Source organism: Numenius arquata, chromosome 1 (assembly GCF_964106895.1).
Source record: "Numenius arquata chromosome 1, bNumArq3.hap1.1, whole genome shotgun sequence".
NCBI lineage: Eukaryota > Metazoa > Chordata > Aves > Charadriiformes > Scolopacidae > Numenius > Numenius arquata.
Genome location: NC_133576.1, coordinates 53,570,478 through 53,593,379, shown reverse-complemented (window position 1 = coordinate 53,593,379; position 22,902 = coordinate 53,570,478). Strand labels below are relative to the sequence as shown.

The window sequence follows — 22,902 nt, the reverse complement described above, 5'->3', positions numbered from 1 at the left end:
TTAAGAAAACCAAGTTCAATTCTCTGTTCTTGCCAGAAGGGTTGCAAACCTGTGTCTGCTTCTTCTGGAAAAATCCCCAACTCACTGACTATTCTGTTACAGAATGAAGGAGTTGGGACCATTCTCCCCTTGAAATTTCACTTTGGTGTAGAAAAATGCCTCGTGGTTTGCTGGGCCAGAGAGAGGTGGAGTGAACGCACAAGGGGACCTTGCTCCAGAGCTGAGATTTTAGACATTTGTGAGACAGGAGAAGAGGTGGTGCTACCCTTCAGTCCAGTGTCTTGCTCAAACATGAGCAGCTGTGGGGACAAGACAAATAGCTAAGCTAGTCATTACAGTCAAGCAAGCTGGACCTGGACACATGTGGAGGCACAGCTGACCTTCAGGAACTCCAGAAATACAAATACCTTGTGTCTGTAAAGTTTCCTTTCCTAACATGTGCCCTAGTGAGCATTCCCTGGCATGTGTGGTAGCTGAGCAAGATTATTTTCTTTTCACTTTGTACCCTAGTTTTGAGCTTGGTCGTGGGAAAATTCGTTTTTCCAGTGTTCATAATTCACCATCACTTTCCTGTTACAGAATCTGTGTAATCTTACATTCTTCTGGGAAGGCAGGTTGGAGGTTTGCAGTTGGCCTCCTGATGCTACAGGAAACAGTTCTGCAACCGTATTAAACCCAGATCTCTTTAAATTAATATTTTGTTGGCCAAGCACAATGAATTTTCTTTATTACATCTGCTGTTTTTATGTTAGAAGCTTAATTTTTCTGTCAAAGGAGTGAATAACTGTGCTTAATGCAAACTATATACCTTTGGTTCCTTCATCTGTTTATTGATGTTTTAAATGCAATTTAAAGAACAAAACCAAGTTTGGTTGCATGGAAAGAACAAAGTGTTTTTTCCATGAATGGAAGCTGTCAGCGAAGCAGACTTAACTATTGAAATCAGTTCTTAATGAAATCAAGAAACCAAACATCATGGAACAAATAAGAACTTCAAAATAGAGTTTTATTTTCGTGTACTCACCATTCGGTCTTTCATGGGAAGAAAGAATCCATAAATAATGATACAAATTTAGCTCAAGTTCTTACTGTAATGTTAGGGGTGTCAGATCTTCTTTAGACAAAAAATTCACTATCAGAAGTAAAATATTACTTGGGTTTGAAATTTTAGGGATTGGGCTTTTTTTCCCTTTTTTTAAACCTACAGGTTATCAGAAATTAAGGAAATATAAGAAGTGATGATATAAGTAATTCCTAAAGTCCTTTTAAATTTAAGGTACCTCTTCCTTGGATTCACAAGTATACCATAATATTCAGACTTAATTGCATGAAAAATCTTCAAACCCTTTTGTTTTCCACCAATTATTAATTGTAAGATGTGGCAGGAAGCTAAAGGGAAGGAGATATTAGCACATTATCAGTAAAAAAAAAAAAATTGTGTGTGTGTATATATATATGTATCTGTCTGTGTGTGCATGTATACATTTTTACATACTGATTTTTGTATTTTCTTTATCCATTTAAGCAGTGACTTTCAATTAGCCTGCCTACTAATATCAGGTCACTAAACTCTATAGCTGATGCTTTATTCTTTCATGTGGGTTGTCATTCGTTTGCTTCAGTTGGCTGGCAAAGGTTGTTGTATATCCATTACCAGCAACACAGCACTTTGCATTTCTGAATTGACAAGCAGCTATATTGACCTAGCGCTTATTATGGGTCAACAGCTGCGTTAACCGACGGAAGGACTGAGGGGCAATTAAAATGAATTGGCAAAAATATATCTTCCTAATTTACTCCAATTTGTTATTTATGCTAACATTGTATGGCTTCTATGGTGACACTAAACAGAATGGACCCAATAATGGCAATTAACATAAAAATATAATGGCTAATCAAATTGACAGCAACTGTTTCTCATCATCTCGACACACAATACATTATCAAAACAAACTATTATGAAGGAGGTAATTTCAGTGTTCTATTCAACCTGCTTCATGTGTGCAGTCAGGGAGATGTGTACCAGCAATTACAGCTGAATCTAAAAAACTAAACAAATAACTTAATCGCTGTCGTCCTCCTTTTTTCTTCTTCAGGAAGCAGTAATCAGGATTTACTAAAAATAACTGGTGTATAATAGTATAATGATGATGCATATCGTAGAATAGCTAATAAGGAATAAAATAAGCTTCTGTGTGTCTTTTTTTAAAATAGGTTCACATGAAGTGGAAAAAAGTATACTGTTAAAATATATAAAAATAATTAAGCAGTAGCAATTGTTGTCAAATGGCTCAACATGAGTTGTTTAATAGTTATAGATACTTTAAAACATGTCAGAGGAAGTGTAAAATTAACTGAATTTAGTAACAAAACTTGGCTTGATTGAGTAGAAGAGTGAAAAGCTAAGTTAAAGCAGAATCCCAATAAGCAGAAATAGTTTACCAGTTGCTCTTCCGCTGCATTTTCAGGATCATTCCTTGTGGTGTACCGAGTCGCAGTTTTACATGGATCTAACCACATTCTTCATTGGTTTTGTAGTTCATTAAGAAAATCTTCAAGGGTTCATACGTATCTACTTTTGTATTAAATGTGTTAAAATGGACACTACTTCCCTGTTTGATGCTGTTATGGTTATCTCATTATAAATTATGATTTCTGTAATGCACGAGTCTTCAAACTGTTGCTGGCTAATATTTGAACTCCAATATCTTAAACAGCAGGGACTGGAATGTGGTTTTATTGAACAAGAGTTCAAGAAGATTAACTTGAAAGGGTTCAGCTGTAGCGTGGGCAAGGTGGATCTCATGTCTATTCGAGCAATCTTCTAGTGCACAGAATGGTGACAGTGATACGAATGCATACAGGCATGTACTTTTGAACTAGAGGAATAGCACAGAGGCTTGACATCACTGACAGTCAGAGCATTTAATTGAGTATCATATTCCACATGTACACACCTGCAGATTTTTGAACTAAATGTGTGATTGCTAACATGCAGTAGCCTTCACAGATGTGTAGAGCAAGGTGATGACATATCTGTAAAGGTATATATGCACCTGTTCTTATTTGAATGGCATGTTCACAATTTATGTAACCACAGCTGATAGGGGGGAGGGAAGGAATACAGCCAAACACCTGTATTCATCAAAAATACACATTAATTGTTTTCCTTTTTTTGAGATCATTACATTGTGTAATAGAATCATAGAATCATAGAATCGTCCAGGTTGGAAGAGACCCTTGGGATCATCAAGTCCAACCATCTACCCTACACTACAAAGTTCTCCCCTATATCATATCCCCCAACACCACATCTAAACGGCTCTTAAACACATCCAGGGATGGTGACTCAACCACCTCCCTGGGCAGCCTATTCCAATGCCCGACCACTCTTTCTGTGAAAAATTCTTTCCTAATGTTCAGTCTAAACCTACCCTGTTGGAGCTTGAAGCCATTCCCTCTCGTTCTGTCATTAGTTACCTGTGCGAAGAGACCAGGACCAACCAATATAGGAAAGCACTGAAGTTATTCCTTTGTCCCGTCATTCTTATGACTTTCACTTTGTTGCTAAAGCATCATTGTGATACGCATATCTATAAGAATGGAAAAATACAATTTATGTTTTTGTAAGAATGGATGTTTCATACGATTTATATAAATGCTTGGTGTAAACTGTGAGAGCAAGTGTAGAGATGCAGTAAAGAGATTTTGCTGCATAATAATAGTTCCAAAATCTGATGTGAATAGAACATATAAACTGTTAGAAGAAAGCAGAAAGAATCAACTTTTGATAGTGGACTTAGAAATGGCTGCAAGAAGACATGCTTTTGAGTTGGGTTTTTAATTGCTATCTTCTTATATTACAGTATTCTGATAAGGCCCTGTACACTCAGCTCTGCTTTTACCGATACATTTTTGATGTGGAGTATGCAGTGGATAAAGTGATTGCTGAAGAGGATAAAGGTAAGTTTAATATTTTTTAATTAATTAACTATAGTTTAATAGCAACTTGCATGCTGGAAACTAGACCAACACATTTATACTCTTCCAATCTGAACTACGAGGCTGTAATGTAAAACAGAAAATAGAAGAAAGTATGAATTTAGGAATCCTCTGTAAGAGGAATGTGTTGCGTTGGAGTTAATCACTTTAAGAATATATTATATGTCTCCTTTCTTCTTTTGAAGAGACTGTGCTTTGGAGAAAGTGCTTTTTCTTGCATGTTACAGCATTAGAGAAATATCTTTGCTTGAAGTTTGAACGACACGTCAGCTTCAGTAAATAGATTAATTAAAACACATGTATACAATATTTAAAAGAAAAGCCAATTAAAACTTAGGTTCAACTATTAATATCGCAGAGACACTTCTTACCAGGGAGAAAATGATGGCACAAGAAAAGCAGTAATGCTAGTTGTCTACAAAGCTCTCTTAAATATACAGATTCAGCTAATGTTAGGAAGATTAGTTTTTTTCTTCTCCCAATTACCGTAACATTTCTGAACTAAAACATTTCGAAGCTGTAATGGATCCATGGGTCTTGTGCAGCTAAGTGATTTTCAAGCTGACAGAAGAATATTTCTGAAGGTGTGTTAATGCTTGGCTGACTTGGAATTCTAAATAAAGCTCTGTTTGGTCCCACCACTGAAGTGTGTTGTCTACAGTGAGCACTTCCACTGCATCCTCTGTGCTGCCTGTGAAGAAAAGGTGCTACTGCTGGAGACTACCATGCTAATAGTTGCTCTGCTGTGAGAGTCTTACCCACCCCTGCCCTGTGACACAAGCTAGGTTGCTGGGTGATGGAAAAAGACTAAACAAAACTCAGTCTTTCTAAATGTTATTTTGATAAGTCTTATATGAAAATCAAAATAGTTTTAACTGCCTAGCTAAAAAGCGCTCAAGTAAGCAAACAGCCTGGTTTTGGCCTGTTGTACTTATGTTTCCTATTTTAGAAGTTTTTATTTCCTTTCCTTATTTCTCTAAGATGGTGAACTCAATCTGTTGCTTGCTCTTCAGAATGGCTTTGTACATCCAAAGAAGGTCACGCTGTGTAGCCATCTCATTCTAATATAACTTTATAGATATACTGAAGGAGTGTTATATGGTGGATGCTACTGCTAGCTGAAACCAAATTACTTTGTGTGTAGATCTCTTGCCTAATATAAGGACATAAGAGTAGAAGAGGTATTGTGGGTGGTCACATCCAATCCTCTGCTGCTGCAGACTACCACATTATTAAGGATTGCAAGTTTATGGCACTTCATTTTGAAATTTGTGGGTGTTTCTTCCCCTTTTGCTGCTATTTAAGGTGTGTTTCAGACCCTCGATCTGTGATGACTGAAAATTCACTATAATTTTCCCATTCTAACTTGTTTGTGACTGTTTATATCCATTCACTATATGTTTATTTATTTCATTTCCCTGATGTTCTGTACTATGCTTTTGGAAATAGTGGTAACATCTCTGTTTTGTTTTAAACTAAGGCAGTGACACTCAGCTTTCTTTAGGAAGAATTGGGCTCTATTGCATGATCTTTCCTCATAGCACCTTGTATGCAGTCTTTTCTAGATTGAATTAATCTTTGAGAAACTAGAAATTACACGGTATTTTAGATGGTGTCTATGCAGTGTACAAGACACTTAATGAACTGTATGTTTGCTGGAAGTACCTCTGCTGATGCTTTCTTGAGTCACCTATGCCCTGTTCATAGCAGTATCATACCATTAACTTGTAGTTAAGTAATGATAGAAATCTTGAGGATTTGGGGGGGGGGCGGTTTCCCTCCTGTCATTTCAGAATCATGAGTTCACATCTCAGGTTCATGGCATTTTGTTTTACTTTAATTTTCCTGGTTTCATTGATTTTGGACTACTTAATCTCATTTGTAATATTAGACTTCAAGGTTAATAAATTATCTCTGAAAAATGCTGCGGTGGCTTCTGCATTCACATAATTTCCCACCTTCTGCCTTGATGAGAAAATGTTTCTTGTACCCTCGTCGCTAATTGGAGAAAGTTCAATAAAATTAGTTTCCAGAGTAATTCTCGAGGACTTGTAAGAACTCTGCTAGGACCTTCTGTTCACTTGGACAGTTTACCTTTCAGCATGAAGTATTTTTCTCTTTTTCTTAGCAATTTGAAAGTCATTGTATAATCTTCAGGCAGCCAGTGATTTCAGCCTTGGTGCTGCAGCAGGCGTTAAGGCCAGGTAAATTAGATCTTAGTTTTCCTTTGGAAATTGGTTCTCTTTGAAGAGACTAACTAGGTGAGTCTGGTAAACCTATGTACAATTCTGTCCCATTTTTCGCGTATCTTCAGAGGAAAACATCTTTCTATTGTTCTAAAATATGTGCAGAACTTGAGAATAATTGCCCATGACTATTTGGCTCACCTTTTTACTTTATAGATACCAGTGTTCTGTTTTCTAGCAATAGATGTTACTGATTTGATACACTTAATGTAAAACTCCATAGGTTTTTTCATGTGCCAATTTTGTTGTAGTTCTGAGATGTAAATTTAGTGAACTCCTCTTCGTAACATGAAACTCATGTTTATCTCCCCTTGGAAGCCAAAGAATTTTGTTTCTGTGCCATCATTCACAAGCCATTCTGTCCTTGACCTGTGATCAGAATCATTGCTTTTATCAAAAATGGTGGCAAAATTTTAATGTAGGTTTTGTACATCTTTGGTATTTTCAGTCTTTTACTTTTTATGCGACTAAACCACTTATTTACTGTTGTTTTGATATTTGATTTGGTGTGGATTTTGCATTGTTTTGGGACGAGTTTTTTTAAAGCCTGAATTGCATGGAGTTTGTCGATTCTACCTTTTATTGCCCTTTTCCCCGAAATTTTTAAAGACCAGTTCTTTTTCTTTCTTGTAGATTCTGTTTATTCTTAATAGCAGCTTTAGCTGTTTTTCATCCTGGAGTGTTCTTCTATAAAAAGAACTTTTGATGGTTATAGATTCAAGGTATAAATATGTTTTCCACCGTAGTTTGAAAGAATTAATATCTTCTCTTGTTTAGAACCTTGAGATTTCACTATTAGTTCACTTGCATTTTCTGTACTTGCCTCTTCAAAATACAGAACCTTAATTACAGAACAGGTTTTGTTTGTTCAGCTATTTATATTGAAGTTCCATACTATTTATTGAAATGGAATCTAAAATAATAATTGTGAAATCAGTGGGAGTTCAAAAGACAGCCAAGCTGCTCCCTTTCTCTGCAAGAGGATCAATACCATATCTTACTTCTTAAAGACAGGCTAAATTTAAAAATCCTCTGGTTCTGCAGCTTGTCAGGTTTTACAACCAGTTTCTTCTGGTGCTTCACTGTACGTACTATAGAGAGCTCATCTTTATATCTAAGATGAATTTTGCTTTCTGAAGCTTATTCTGTGCACGATGGGTGATAGAGTATTCTCTTAGAGAGTCCTACATGTTTAAGACCTGTATGCTATCTTCTAAGTCTCTTTCAACTACTAACCTGAATTTTTGGAGGATCGAGGGAGAGTTTTCCACTTCTCAGCAGTTTTTTATTATCTTTTTTTTTATAGACCTTCAATAGATCAGATCTACTAAAGTGGATTACAGCAGAAGGATTAATTAACATGTTTTGCATAATGTTGTTCTGTTTATTTATACCAGTATGGTGTTTACAACATTTGCAACGACATCATTCACTCATGTTTCATATGTGATCTACTGTAATCATTATATACTGTTATTGGTCCATCTTTTCCCTGTAAGAATTAAAAATAAGCTGATTGGTCTACAAGGTGTTTTCTTGTTTCAGTGACTGGTAAAGTTAGTTGTCAATTATACCATCGAGGAACATCTGGATTATATAGTTATGGGTCTTTAGTTCTGTTGTTAAGAGTAGCATTGATCCTCCAAACAAATGCTTTCATTCCTCTGGAAGTTTAAGGTCTGTTACGACGATACAGTTTAATATGTTAACATTGTGATACAGTGCAAGGTTCTTAGTTGTCATACTACACAAAGTGAAATTCTGAAATTCCTTTTGCTGTCAAAATCAGGAACTGTTGAACAGTTGGTATCGGGTCAAAAACCAATTTAATTTTCAATATCACTATGCCAAAACCCCCAATTTACAGATACCAATAAGGGCTGTTTGTTCTGAATTAATTTTTAATCAGGAAAGGAAAAACTGCTCCATTGTGACTAGTAACATACTCAAAATGTTTTCAGCACTGTCTTACACTTAGCTTTTTCAAAGCTGCATTGTGAGTTTAGTCAGACATTGCTAGGTAGGTGAACAGTCCGAGCAGTAAAAAGCAGCAGAATTAGCAAAGTAGTAGCATCCTTTTACTGCAAAGTAGTAGCATTTTGGATGAAAAAAAAGGATAGGTAAACTATCAGTGATTTTAAACACGTGATGTTTAAATACAGGAGTATGCTCACTCTGTACGCCTTAACTTCAGAAATGGAAACCACTGTATTTTTATGGCTATGTCATCAGGAGATCAAAATAGAGTGTAGTAAGCTTTATATCGTTATTCCATTCAAATATTGGTATTGTTAAATATTCAAAGATATTACTGTTTTCATTTTGCTTCTACAGTAAAATGAAAACCTTTAAAAACGAAGAGAAACAGAGCCCACATAAAGTCAGTACAACTACTCTACCTCACACAGATGTCTCTAGTTCAGTTCCTCCTCCTGGTATCAAATAGAATTCTTCATGGAAGATAAGGATGATGCAGTCTTCTTATTCACAATGACTGCAGCATTATTCCAAAAACATTAATATCGCTGAGGTTGTTTATGGTGCTGCCATTTTGTTAGAGAAATAGAAAAAGTTCTATGACCAGGATCCTGTTCCATACTGTAGAATGGAACTGAAAGCCTCCGTCTTTCCACTGTCCCATTTGTAAGAGAGAGAAGGTCACAAATGTTGTTCATGAGGCATTTAAGTATTTCAGGGACATAAATTGCAGAGATGCTGGACTATATTCTTTCACAGAATATTTTCAACTATTGAGCCCGTGGTATTGGATTCGGAAAAGTCTGGGCATATCCATTTAATAGGTAAGCAGAAGGAAGTGAGGATGGGAAGAAAACAAGTTCGGGAGAAGTCGTTAAATGTCCCTGTTTGTTAGGAAGACCTACATCTTCAAAGTATATGCCACTTCATGGAAACAGAAAAAATTGTTTTGATCATGTACTTATGGACTAGAGTTTTGTAAAACCAGCTGCATATTCAGAGGATATTTTCACACTTTTATCACAGCTTTGTGCCTGCCTCACTCCACCCTTCCATGCAAACACCAAAAAGCGCCTAGTTTACTTTATGGATGAATAGACTGCAAAATTATGTTGGGAAAAATGAAACTCTTCTAGGCTGTGTGATCTAGACATCAAACCATAAAATTCAACTCTGGATATTTTTGTGAATCCTGTCATTTCGGTGCTGGGTAGTTTCCCCCAGTATATTCATAAGTTGGTGTGCCAAGTAGCAGGTTGAAGTGATTTGTTTGTGGTTCTTTTTTTTAATGGAAGGTTTGTTTGTAATTCTTTGAAAGACAGTTTATAATGAGGATGTTGGCAGAGCTACTTGTCATGTGGTTTAGTGTATGTCCTCCAGTCAACTGATGACAGTGGTGAGGCTGAGGGAGATGGACTAACTGCACCCGGGGTTGAAAGGATGGGCCTGAGCAAGGAGGCGTTACTGCTCTGAGATACAGCATGGAGGTCCAGTCAGATAAAAGGAGGAGAGCAGGTGTGAGATGGAGCTTGGGAGGATTGTATCGTATGTGAAATTACTGTAGTGAAATGGAGGCTTCTGGTATCAGAATCATTTGCCAAATATTTGTCAATATACAGGCAGGAAGACTACAAAAATGTACTTGTTGCAATAAATAAGAAAGGGGTTATAGTTAACTGTGTGCGCTTTCCAGGGGCAGATAAGGAGAAATGATCTAAATAACCTAAGTGCATATGTGCATGTGGCTTTACTTTTAAGATGGCAACGGCTGAAACTTGGCATATCTCTTTTGAAAGAGCACAGTTCGATAAACAAAGCATTTCTGTTTGCGTCACATCTCCAGACACTATCGCTAAGACTGCAGTTCACTATAGTGATCTTTACATCCAGGCAAACAAATGCTCCTCTGCACATTTGCTGTCAAGTACTTTGTCTTCCAATCATGTTGTTTTGAAGAGATCGTAAAATACTAATTTTCAAGAATTTAATCTTTGAGTATATCTTCAAAAGCACTTGTTCATTTTTCCTTAATGTGTTGTTTTGAAGAGGAAGATTTCTGAACATTTTTTTTAAATTTGAGTCACCGTTTCTTGAGTATGGTTAAATCTCACAAAGTTTTTTGAAAGTAAATACTATTGAAAATTATGCACTGTAGGATTTTAACCATTTTGATGTAATATATCGCAATTGGCTGATCGTTAAATCTTAAGTTATCCTCCCTTAATGATCAAACTCTTTTTATTGCCAGTTGGACATTTTTAATATTTTAGCTGCAATTTTTTTTCCATTCTATTTCTGCTATGTGGTCTTTTTATTAAACCTACAAAATCTAAGCTACGTTACAGTGTACATTTTTATAACACTTTCTCTGAGCACAAAACTTTATGGGCTGTGACACCTCTCTTGGAGTTACGAATTGTTATGAATTATTTTCTCTACTTGTCAATGAAATAAATTGAAATGATGAGTTATAACAGTTATAATATGTCCACAGTGTGGGAAATCTGTGGCATGACAGGAGTGCATTTACCGTGGCTCATACTGCCAATAGACTGATTTTGATTAGTTAAGACCTTTTTTCCTTGCACATTGTATTAATGTTGCAGGTGGGATGAAGTAGTGGCTTAACTAACTTCTGTCTCCTCTTGAATTAGAATGGTTATTTGATTTCTTCAAGTAAATATCCTGCTGTAATGGATAGATTTTATTTTTTTTTTCCTGTATGTGGGAAAAAGCGAACAGGAATATCTTCATTTCAGGAAGTGCACTATTTGCACTCCAGGATTTTTTTTCCTACTTAAGTATATAGATAGACGCCAACTTGTTACAGCCCATGCAATGGTGTAGTCTATTTAATGTCATCTACCTCCTGTGAGTGAAGTTCTCCTGTGAGTTTCTCTAAATGGAGAATATTTTTTAAAGCTCTTTTTTCTTCACTGTTTCTTTTTTTATCTGCAACTCTGACATTTTTCTTACAGATAACTTCTTTCTGTTTTCATCTCTGTTAATAAAGTTTGGGGCTGTTTTTGATGGGGAGGCACTTCTGTTGTTAAATGCAAGTCAGAAGTGACAAAGCTTCTTTAACTGCTTCTCAGAGCAGTAAGCTCTTTTCTCTAGTGGAAAGTGCAAGACTAGCATGTTTTTCCTTTTAGAAGACCCTTATGTTTGATGGATCTGCCAGCGTACTAAAAAAAAAAAATTAAAAAAATTCTGTCTTTTAGGTACTAGAATTCTGACATTGATGCTAATTTTTTAAAAATTATTTTAGTAGAAATTGGAAATATAATTATAAACATAAACAGTTTAACTCTCTGTAATCCATTCAGTGTACATGTGTCTAGACATCAGAAGGATAATGTAAAGCTAAGGCTTTAAAGAGATTTAAAAAAAGATACAATTATCTGTATGATTTTTAAGTCTCATAAGAAGTGTATTTTAGAACTTGCCAGTGATGGCTCATAATCACTTTGATATTTTGAGGAAAATGGTAGCTTTAAACAGATGATACAGAATTTATTTTTAAAAATGTATTGTGCTTATACAGTTGATGGCTTTTATTTCCATAATGTTTTTTACTACATAATTATACATCTTAATTACGTAATTACCGTCATAATTATTATGTAATTACATGTAGTTCCACTAATTACAAAATCAGGAAGTGTAATTATCTACTAAAAACTTTCTGAAATCTTATTTGTTCACTAGAGATTATTTAAAAGACCAGTGACCTGCTGAAGATGGTGCATAGTGTTGCACATAATCCCAGCTCTCCTTTTCCCTTTCTTCATGGTCAGTATAGTTTGAGAGGGTTGTGGAAAGACTTTCATGTCTTTAATTATTATTTCCCTTAAATTATGTTGGAAACCTTGACTGTATTGCCTGCAAATTTGGAGCCTCTTAATTTTTGTCATTGATACTTTACATCTTTAAATTTAAAGATTCTGTAGCTGAAGTTAGAGGAAGTTGCATAGTTTCAGTTAACTCTTTTGTATTCTTTGTATTTTGGTTGAGGTTATCTGGTGTCAGCTATAAAGATGTTTGGAAAAGTATTGTTTATGCCACTGTATATGTGCACTGGAACCTTGACCCCACAAAAGATATGGGGAATGCAGCTGATTTCTCTTATTGAGTGAAACTGCTTTTAAAAAATATATTTTCCCATATTGGTATACATTCATGTCTGTATACTGATTTATTACTTACTACTGCACACACTTGCTTATAAATTTGTCTAACCAAATTTTGAAATTTGGTTTGGAAAACCAAAAAGGGTTTACTGCATACTAGAGAAGAGAAAATTAATATTCAGGGCATTTTATGCTTGTTTTGTCCTGAGATTTTATTAAAACTGGGCAGATAGAAACTCTGGTTTTCCATCTGCTAAGTCAGTCATGTGCTACCTTTGGTAGATCGAATGAAAAGAGTATTGTAAAGTATTAGATTTTGTGATTTTTTTTTTTTTTTTTCATTCTGTGAAACAGAATGAAACATTTTCACCACTGTGATATATCAAAATGACATCAGAAATACATATCTTTTCACAGTCATCGTGACAGCAAATACGCATTTTTTATGTCACAGTATTAAAGCAAACCATCAAGGAGAAATACTTTCAATAAAAGAAAACAGAATTCATGTGAGAGGGATGATATAAAAAAGTGATCATAATTTGCAATACTAACAAAAACGAAGAAAATCGTAATCTCTGTGTCAGAAGGGAAATGTTGAAATAGAAACCTGAAGAAAACAGGTTACTGGATTATTGACATTTCTTTGGAATGCTTCAAGATTTAATACTGTGCACGCACATGTATTGGTGCATAATTTTTCTGTGCTTATTATATAAGGCAACCGGTTTACTGTATACTTACCAAAAGCTATTTTAAGCTCCCAAACTTGGCCTGCATCCACAGGTGATGTGAATCTGTCATCTTCTTGATGTTAAATGTAGCTACCTCAACTCACATCTGCTAAGCATACAAGTCCTAAGGAGAATTTGTCTCCAAACCAGTTTGAATTATATTGACCTTTAAAATAAACACATAGAGTCATTATTTGTGAACATAGATTGTGAAAGCAGGATCCTTAATTGATCTCCAAGATTTAAATTAATGCTGCAAATAGAATTATTTTAATTATTATACTTACTGAATTATAATAACTGCACGGGAGACATTTCTTTTGAAATACCTTTCGGTATCCTTAACAAACAAAGGATTTATATCAAAGACATGATGAAAATACAGTTACGCTCTTTTCTCTGAGAGATGGATGGAAATAAATTCTTCTCTTTATTAGGGACTAGAAGGCTATGTAGAGAATAGCATAATGGAAAATACTTGTTTTATTCCATAGGGGACACAAAAATGGTGCATGATGTATGTATAAAAATGCAGCACAAGACAGAGAAGTGTCTAAATGCAGCTTAAATTTGGTTTATTAAATCAAAAAATACTTCCCTTCATAAAGGAGTATCATATTTTTGTCATCTCTCTATCAGAAAAATGTGGCAGTATCAACCAATCCAGGTTGATCTGTTGTGGGGGCGGGGGAGAAATTGAGCACTTGAAGCCATGGGTGTTACTGCCACCAAAATAAAGAGTGCACGAGGAACTACTTGGAGTACAGAGTTCAGAAAAGTGTGAGCGAGCTCAACTACCACCTCTTTGCCTCGCAAGCCATGCCTCCACTTGCACGGTTTTTGAGTCCCTCTCTCAGCAAAGCCACACTCGCTCCGTGATAAAGAGCAGCTCTACAAGATGCAAAGAGAAAGAACTAGAGAACTACCTTTTTTTTTTTTTTTTTTTTTTGTTAAAGTTATTTTGAGCATTATCTCTTCATAACAATCCAACTACCAAATTTCACATTTCAGGCTAATGCAATTCCATTGGCTTTTGAGAACAAATGAGTCTTCTGTGACAGGCCAGAACATGGCTCAGCCTTGAAGAAAAAAAGCCAGCAGGACGTTCTTCTGTCCTGGCTTGTCATTCCTCTGTGAGAGGGCTGCTTAGATGGGTGAGAGGGATGGCTGGTCGAGTTAGGGAGCTCTTTGTTTTTATCTAGCAGAAATTAGTTTGGAAGAAGTTGATTTGATCCTGCCAGGATTAGAACTGTCAAATGCATATCAAAATGTTTTCCTATCTTATATTATTTAACTCAGAATATAATAATGTAATTATTTTGACATGAAAACGTTACGTACTGTGGTATTTCCACTTATCTTTAAATAGACATTTTTCACTTTGTGAGAGATGCATGCAGTAAGACAAAACAAAAAATGAATAAAAAGGAGTGAGTGACAGCCTAAGCTAGTTTATTTAGGTGGTAAAAACAAATAATATTTGACGTTAATAGAATTTTACATGCTTGGAATTAAAACACTTAGCTAGTTATGGTATTGTTTTATATTTCTAGTTTAATGACATATGTTGCATAAACAGCCAGCAGAACATAACAGTAGCATGTTTATCAGATTAATATTTTTCTTAGAAATTGTATTACATATTTTTGGGGGAAGGCAAAGGAGCATTAAAGGAAAAATTTTAAATTTAAAAATATGTGTTATTTTTATGCTGTTCATAAATATATAGTCAAATCATATAGGTCAAAAGTGTAGCTTCTTGGTTGGAAACAAGTATATCTATAATTTTGCAAAAGCAGCAGATGCTGGAACATAAAATGCATGCATTCAGTGAGGCACAACTGCTGCAACTCTTCCAGTAGTTGCATTTAGAGAGAAAGAGAGAGAAAGAGAGAAAGAAAGAAAGAGAGAAAAGGTTCTTATCTGAAGGTTTAGTTTCTGAAACTCTGGATGCAAGTTTAAAAATGGTATTGCTTTTTTCCGTTTCTGTTCAAAGATTTATCAGCTGTTTCTCAGTTTAGGCCATACTTCAGATACCTTTGAATACAATCTGAAGTCTCTGCTTTTTTTTTGTATTGCTGTGGCAAATCTTAAACATGAGAAACATTCGGTCAGAAGTTCCTATTTAGACAAAACATGCATTTTGTTTCAGTATTTAGTCTATTAACATCTAAGCATGCCTGTGTTCCCTCATAAGTAGCAAAAAGGATCCTTTTTCTTCTATTGTGGCATTTGACACTTGTGATTTTTTTTTTTATACATACACGGGTTTTCTGTCCTACTGGTGAACACTGCACTGACCCACAGGGTGTAGGTAACCAACTATGCCTTGTTTTAAGCTGTCCCTCCAGCACCCGCTTTTACCTGTGGTGTCTGTGGGTTTTGAGGCCCCTGTGCCGTGGCTGGCTGCTGCTCTCACTGCTTCTCCCTTTCCAAGTATCTCTGCTGCCTGGCAAAAAGCGCTCGCTCTCACTCACATAGATCCTGGGTTTGCTCAGCTCTTCCCACATGAAGATTCGTTTCAGAAAGTGAAGATATTCCAAAGTGAAAAGGAATCACAGAATCGTCATGGTTGGAAAGGACCTCTGAGATCACCGAGTCCAAACATACACACACAAAAAAACCCCCTACAATCTCAACTACTAGAGCATGCCCTGAAGTGCCACATCCACATGTTTCTTAAATACCTCCAGAGGTGGCGACTCCACCACCTCCCTGGGCAGGCTGTTCCAGTGCCTGACCACTCTCTCAGTAAAGTAATTCTTCCTAATATCTAATCTAAACCTCCCCTGCCACAACTTCAGACCATTTCCTCTGGTCCTGTCATTATTCACTTGGGAGAAAAGGCCAACACCCACCTCTCTACACCCTCCTTTCAGGTAGTTGTAGAGGGCAATGAGGTCTCCCCTCAGCCTCCTCTTCTCCAAACTAAACGTGCCCAGTTCCCTCAGCCTCTCCTCATATGACTTGTTCTCTAGACCCCTCACCAGCTTGGTGGCTCTCCTCTGGACACGCTCCAGCACTTCAATGTCCTTCTTATAGTGAGGGGAAGAACCAGTTCAAATTATGGCAGCCACTGTAAAATGTTTGTCTAAAACTCTAGTATAATACCTAATGCATGTAGTATAAGAGAGAGAGTTTGGTGGCAACGGCTCATCACCTGCAGTCCCAGTGCATCAGTGCATTCTGTTTTTTCCTTCTTTCAGTTCTAGTCACTGCTTTTTAGGGGGGAAATATGATCATCAGGATAGATTTTTGGGGTTTTGTATGTTGGTTCTTTTTATTTTGAGAAATGATAGGAATGCTGGGCTTTCAAGAGCTCTCCACCTTTTTTCTTTTTTTTTTCTCTTTTTTTTTTTTTAAATCATCTTACTGTTTAGAGATTCTTTGGAAATAGCTTTCAGTTTCCTGCTGCCATCAACATCCAGTGTCACCTGCTGCACATTTTAGACCTACGTCTTTCCAGGGATTGAGGGTGCTGATGCTCTACTGTCATGAAAGCCTGCCGTTGGGTTAGCATCCTTCACCAAAAAATAGATGTGAAAGGAGAGAAACAGTACACTCAGACTTTACAAAGGATTTATGAGGATAGATGAAAGAAGTGTAAGATACAACCACTAAGTACCACAGGGTAAGATAAACAGGTAATTACCATGGTAAAGCCTTACATTGCACATTCCTGCATTAGGATGCCTTTCACTTACTTGTTTGTGTGCCTCTACCCTGACTGTAGAAACAATATTATTGGTTCAGCATTACACTTCAAAAATTGTGTTGCAGTTTGAGAGGATCTGAGTTGTTAAGGATTTTTTGTAACATAGCAATTATAGAGCAAACCTTTATTTTTCATGGGGGAGAGAAAGGTTGTGGGGTTTATTTATTTGTTTGGTCTTTGGTTCTTAAGAGACAGGTAAAGAACTTCCAGTTGTCACATCAAAATCCATGGCACTATGTTGGTACCATAATCAAGGGCACAACAAAATACTAATACTAAGGTAACTTTTTATTAGGCTGTCACAGAGATTTATCGGGGGTTTTTTGCTGAACAGGTTGTATTTTATACAGGAAAGGAGAAATGCCTGTTCTGAATTACACGAGGAAAGACCATTAATGCAAAGAAGAGTAAAGCCATAAAAGAACAAACCAGAAGTATGAAGTGATTTTAACAAAAAACAATCCTAAAATTCACAACACAGGAGATGTGGGAAAGAGTCCTGAGAAATAGAAGTGTTGGAGGGTTTGGAAAGACAACAACAAATGAAACTAATTTGCAGTACAGCTTGACAGTTCATTGCAAAGCTTGGCCTTTATTTTTATGGGTTGTTTGAACCCAGTGAGGTTAAGATTAGGTCCTACATTTTCAGTAGGAGCTCCCCAAACTTTGGAATTGATTACAGTTGTATTTATTGTCCTGTGAGTTTTTCTTGATTAGGGAAGTGTTAAATAAGATCTGCATGTATGTATGATTGAAAATCATTGCATGATCGTAGGCAGAGCCTTACATTGGCATTAGTCATCTCTGAAAGAATTCTGGAATTGGATTAGTTTGAAAACAGGTCATTTTGTATCATCTTGTTCTGGATGCGTAAAGCAGGAAAGGGAAAAAGTCTCTGGGAAAGTATGTGGTAAAGAAGTTTTGGTTTTTTTTATCACCCTCTGAACATAGAACATGATTTGGGAGGAAGTATCTCTTTACAGAAATCAGCAGTTTTACAGATGGAGTACATCCTTCTTGGGAAGTTTCTTCAGCAGTTGCAAGCTGATGTTTTTAAAATGTCTGGAGTAGGCCAGTATTTCTGTTGAATAGTACATTTTTGAAGGCCATTATTATGATAAACCATGTTCTTAGCATAATTCAAATTGGTATATATACTTTCATATTAAAAATTGAGTTCTTTTGCAGACTGTGAACTGCAGACAGCACGCGGGGGGAAAAAGAATAGGATTGAACTTGCACAGAAACTTCTACATTTAAGACTATCCAACAATGTGGGTGCTTCGTGCCACCAACTGGGCCTAAGAGAGTCCCAAGGGATGCCTGATGGTCAAACAAACTTTTCATTATAAAGCGAAGCTTTCTAGTGCAATGTATCCCAATTATAAAGATAATAGAAATCACCCCCGTGACAGGCCTTTTATATAATACGAAGCCACCCTTATCTTTTTAGCTGATATATGTTGCCTTTAAAACAAGAGAGTGAGTGATGAGTTAAGAAATGAGCTATGGTAGGCAACAGCAGCCAGCTGAGGAATGAGTGGGGATGCACATAAAGGTTTTCCTCCCTTTAGAGGAAAAGTGGTGTGCATATGGTGATATTTGAGACAAAATTTGTCACTCGCGCTGCATGTGTGACAGTGAGGTCCTAGTAGAGATGAGAGCTGAATACTGCTAAAATATTAAACAGTTTGAAACCCGAAGGGTCACAGTTCAGTGAAGTGACCAAGAGACTGCATATATCTCCCCTCTCTCCTGGCAACGATGATGTGCTTCACTAAGTTTTTCTGGTGCCAAGACTATAAGAAGTGATGTTTTTTATGAACACAAGAGAGATGAGATCCTCTTCTGCATGGAAGATACCAGTTCGGTCTTAACAAGAGAATCAAAGAATGACTGAAGCAAGGAGGCACCTCCAGAGATCATCTAGTCCAACTCCCTGCTCCCTGAGCAGGGCTAGCTACAGCAGGTTGCTCAGGGCCATGGGCACTTGGGTTTTCTGTATTTCTGTGGGTGGAGACTCCACAACTTTTCTCAGCAACCTGTTCTACCATTTGACTACCCTCACAGTAAAAAAAGTAGGTATTATGTTTACATGGAATTCCTTGTATTTCAATTTGCCCTCATTGCCTCTTGGTATGTCACTGGGCACCACGGAGAGGAGCCTGGCTCCGTCTTTACTGCCCTTGTCATGTATTTATAGAAATTGATGAGGCCCTCCGCCTTGAGCCTTCTCTTCTCCAGGCTGAACCGTCCCAGCAATCTCAGCCTCTCCTTGTATGATGGATGCTCCAGTCCCTGTAATTAATTGTCTTTGTAGCCCTTTGTTGGACTCAATCCAGTAAGTCCACGTCTCTCCTGCACTGGGGAGCCAGCACTGGACCCAGCACTCCAGATGTGTCTCACCAGGGCTGAGCAAAGGAGAAAGTCACCTCCCTCGACCTACTGGTGATGCTCTGCCTAGTGCAGCCCAGGGTGCTCTTGGCCTTTGCTGCAAGAGCTCATTGCTGGTTCAGGTTCATCTTGTTACATACTCCTTTGCTTGTTATATAGGTTCTTGAGTATATAGGTACTATGTGAACAGGGGCTGTGCTGTTCTCTTTCTGTCAATGTAAAGCAAAGCAGGCATTCCACACCAAATATCACTAGTGGAGAAAACTCCCTGCAAAGGAATGCACTTCATCTCCACTGGCTTTGAGGTCTCAAAGTTCAAGCATTTCTATGTGAATTATTAGTCTGTGCTCCTTTGTATAGTGGGGAGAAATTAGGCAGTTCCAGGGCATGGCTCAGCTAATCTCATCTATGTTAGGCTGGTATGGATCACACCTGAGAAATGCCTCCTCTTTGCTTCATTGGTTATAAAGGAGATACAGGGCAACTAGTTCAGATCTTGAAAGTAGAATTACTGGGAAAGGTATACCAGAGAGATAGTCCGTGAATTTACCATGTTAGATGCCAAATGTAGAAAATGGTTATGTATAGCACTTCAGTCACCTCAAGGTTTTTCATCAAAGAAAAAAAATATCAAAGTAATTTCCTTTATCCTTCTCTGGTTACAGCCTGTGTTGACTAAAGCAAAGTGAGAAGAGCATGTTGCTCTGAAGTAAACTACTTCTGCATCCCAGAATAACCTATTTTAAAGTATACATAGCTAATTTTAAAGAACTGGGGAAAGGCATCTAGTCATAAATGTTAACCATGAGGAGGCAGAATGCCGTAACTCCCACCACTCCTTAGAAAAGTCTATCATGAGGTCTGAAAACCAGCCTGTTAAAAATCAATTTCATCTGTCACAGGAGAAGGCTGTGCTTCTGTGGTTATTTGTAGAGAAGCAACCGGTGTCATTCTTCGAAGCCCCTACTGTTTTTCAAAAGGACAAATCTAGAGACTAAACTTCGTGTATGGGGTCGTTTGGAAATTAATTTACAATCTTCAAGGTGAATAGCTATTATCTATTAATAGCTATTCTTTACCCACAAAAGATTTTAGCCGTTAAAAGCCAACTCCATCAACCTCTGCTTTTTCATATTCAGTAAATATAGGGATTTTGATAACTTCAGATGAAGTTGTCCCAAGGAGGAGTTTATGTGCTATGATCTGCAGAATATTAATCTTTCTTCTTTCTGCTTGAATGTCCAGCATGAAAAGGGAAAAATTACATTTACAAAGTTGATTTAAGAAGGCCATTTAAAATATATTTCCTTATAACAGAGCAGCCTCAGATAATCCATTATTTTATTTGTAGACCATCTTTAAGGAGGATGGAAGACAAAGGGCACGCACAGATTTTTAAGTGTATCAAGTTAGTACACTAAGATCAAAGGCTATCTCTGCATGAGGGACTTTGCGCATTCTCTTCCAGATCAGCTGCAACATCAAGGACAGGAAAATCTGCGAAGCATTTTGTTTGCTGTGTGTTCAATCTCCTGTCATCTGCTAATGCAGTCTTTGTCAGAAAGTACTTAATGTTGTGGTACCCAAGTAACCTGCTTCCCCGTTTCACGTCCATGGTTCTGCTGAATACATATCTCCTATATTCCCCATTCCAAATTGCTGACTTTTCACAAATTGGAGATGATCAGCAGACATGCTTCCCTAGAGGGGGAAGAAAACAAATGTATTGACATACTAGTAGTGGGGCTGGTTGCATCAGTGGGACAGAGTACATTGTTGTGTCCTTGGTGTATTATTGGCATCTGAGCCTGTGATCTGTCACTATTTCAGAGTGGCTGGTCTTATGTTCCATTGAAGGGCAGGACAGAGGATACAAATTCTTGTAGATCGTATGGGTGGGGGTCTTCAAAAAGAAAGAACTCAATTACTCCTGTATCAGAATAGCTGCGGGTGTGTGTTTTACACTTCTGTAGTGTCTCGTGATGAATTAGTATGATTTAGGAACACACAGAGAGAAACAGAAGAAAAGAGAAGTTGTTTTTAAAAAAATTAAAATGTTTGTTTTCATTTTCTTTTGAAATTGGCCAATGTGTTAAAACAGAATAATGCGTTTCTTAATGTGACTGTCCACTAGGTTAGAGCAGGGGTGATGTTCCCGAGTGCTGAATCCTGGTGATTCTTCATCCTCCCAACTGCGTTTCCCCAGTGTTGCAAGTTAAAGTTGGCAGGGAGCAGAGTGTCACGTTTGCTTTGCAGAAAGCTTGCTTTTCAGGAAGTTTGCCCAAGTTGCTTTCCTGAAGAGGGTCTAAGCTTCACCAGGAGTGGACAATGGTTACTTGGTGGCTTTCTGTGTGCGTTTTGTGAAGTATGACTAACTATTTCTTGGATTCTTTTGTCCTTCGTAAGTTTAATTAAATTGGGAACAAGTAGCACAAGTTTGCAGGAGTGGCTTCTTTTTTCCCAGTTAATCTTGATGTGAAGATGACTGTACTAAAAGCATTCCCTTGCAGTTAGTGTGCAGGACCATGACAAGGTGGACCATATTAACGGTGGAGTATTTGAACTCTTGTCACTCTCTGTCGTGTGATATCCCTCTTTGAGTATGTGCTGGAATGGTTCTTGCATATTGTTTGTGCTGTTGTTAACAGAGTTTGTAAACCAGTATCTGTAAACCAGTGGGTACCAGGGAATCGGATGTTCCCAGTTCCCAGATACTAGTGGTAATGAATATCGGGTGACTGTAGCACCAACCACCCTTGAAGGCAGCTGTTTTCTGAGGAAGTTTGACTCTATAATGCCAGAAGTTTTCTAAGGGGGAGTAAGTACTTACTAATGACCAGTCTGACAGAAAAAAAAAAAAAAAGGCAAAAGTTAAAGTTTAAAAAGGGGAAAGAAAAAAAGAGGTGTTTGGTTTTTTTTTAATTCTGTATTAGTATAGCATAAGTGTATCTAGGAAGAGCAGTATGTTGGCAGTTTCTTCTATATTAATCTATAGCTTGAAAGTGCATAGACAGCTGCCGTGTACCTTTAGATGTATGTACCTGTACGTACCTATAGATATGGATCCCCTGCAAGCAAGTACTGTAATATTGTGATGTTGTTCTTCTAGAGAATGATGTAAGACTCCTGCACATGGTCTGAAGGAATCCTGTGCTGGGAAGCCATTCCAGAAATTTATCTAAGCAGCAAGGTTCTGTGGGATTTTTTTCTAGAATTATGTATATGACCTAGAATTATACCTTTGTCTTGCTCCTCACAGTCAGATAAATATTTCATTTAAGGTGAGCAGGGGTGTATTAAATGTTTTTATTTTTGGAGTATAGCATGTTCCGTTTCCAGATAGAAAGGAGATGTGCTTCTGTTTCATCTTACTTTTTTTTTCCAGGTGCTTTGGGGATCTATTTTGCCTCTTAATGTGTAAAATATTGTGTGGGAAGTAGGTGAAGGTGAGTAAGGTTGAAAATGACAGTGAGTTGCATCTCAGACGTTTGAGACTGTCACAAAAGCTCAAATTTTAAAAATGTGTTGTTCTAATGTTGATATGTAGCTAACAGTCTACAGCTTAACTTGGGATAAAGCTAGCTGTTATCAAATACTTGAACAAAAAGTCATGAGTAAGTTATGCCAGGTGTTTATTAAATATAGATTTATCTGTTAGTATTCCAAGCCTTTTTGGATTAAATATCTCATGTGGTGGTTATTCT

At 37.1% G+C, this 22,902-nt stretch overlaps 1 protein-coding gene across 3 annotated transcripts in view; it reads left to right on the top strand.

The window, feature by feature from the left end:
* The window catches only part of POLA1 (DNA polymerase alpha 1, catalytic subunit), a 205,437-nt gene that overhangs the window by 156,108 nt on the left and 26,427 nt on the right, over nucleotides 1–22,902 (top strand). For all 3 annotated transcript variants that reach the window (XM_074144632.1, XM_074144623.1, XM_074144615.1), the window contains exon 36: nucleotides 3,867–3,963. In XM_074144632.1, the coding sequence (XP_074000733.1) occupies nucleotides 3,867–3,963 (97 nt within the window). The remainder of the gene's footprint in view (nucleotides 1–3,866; nucleotides 3,964–22,902) is intronic.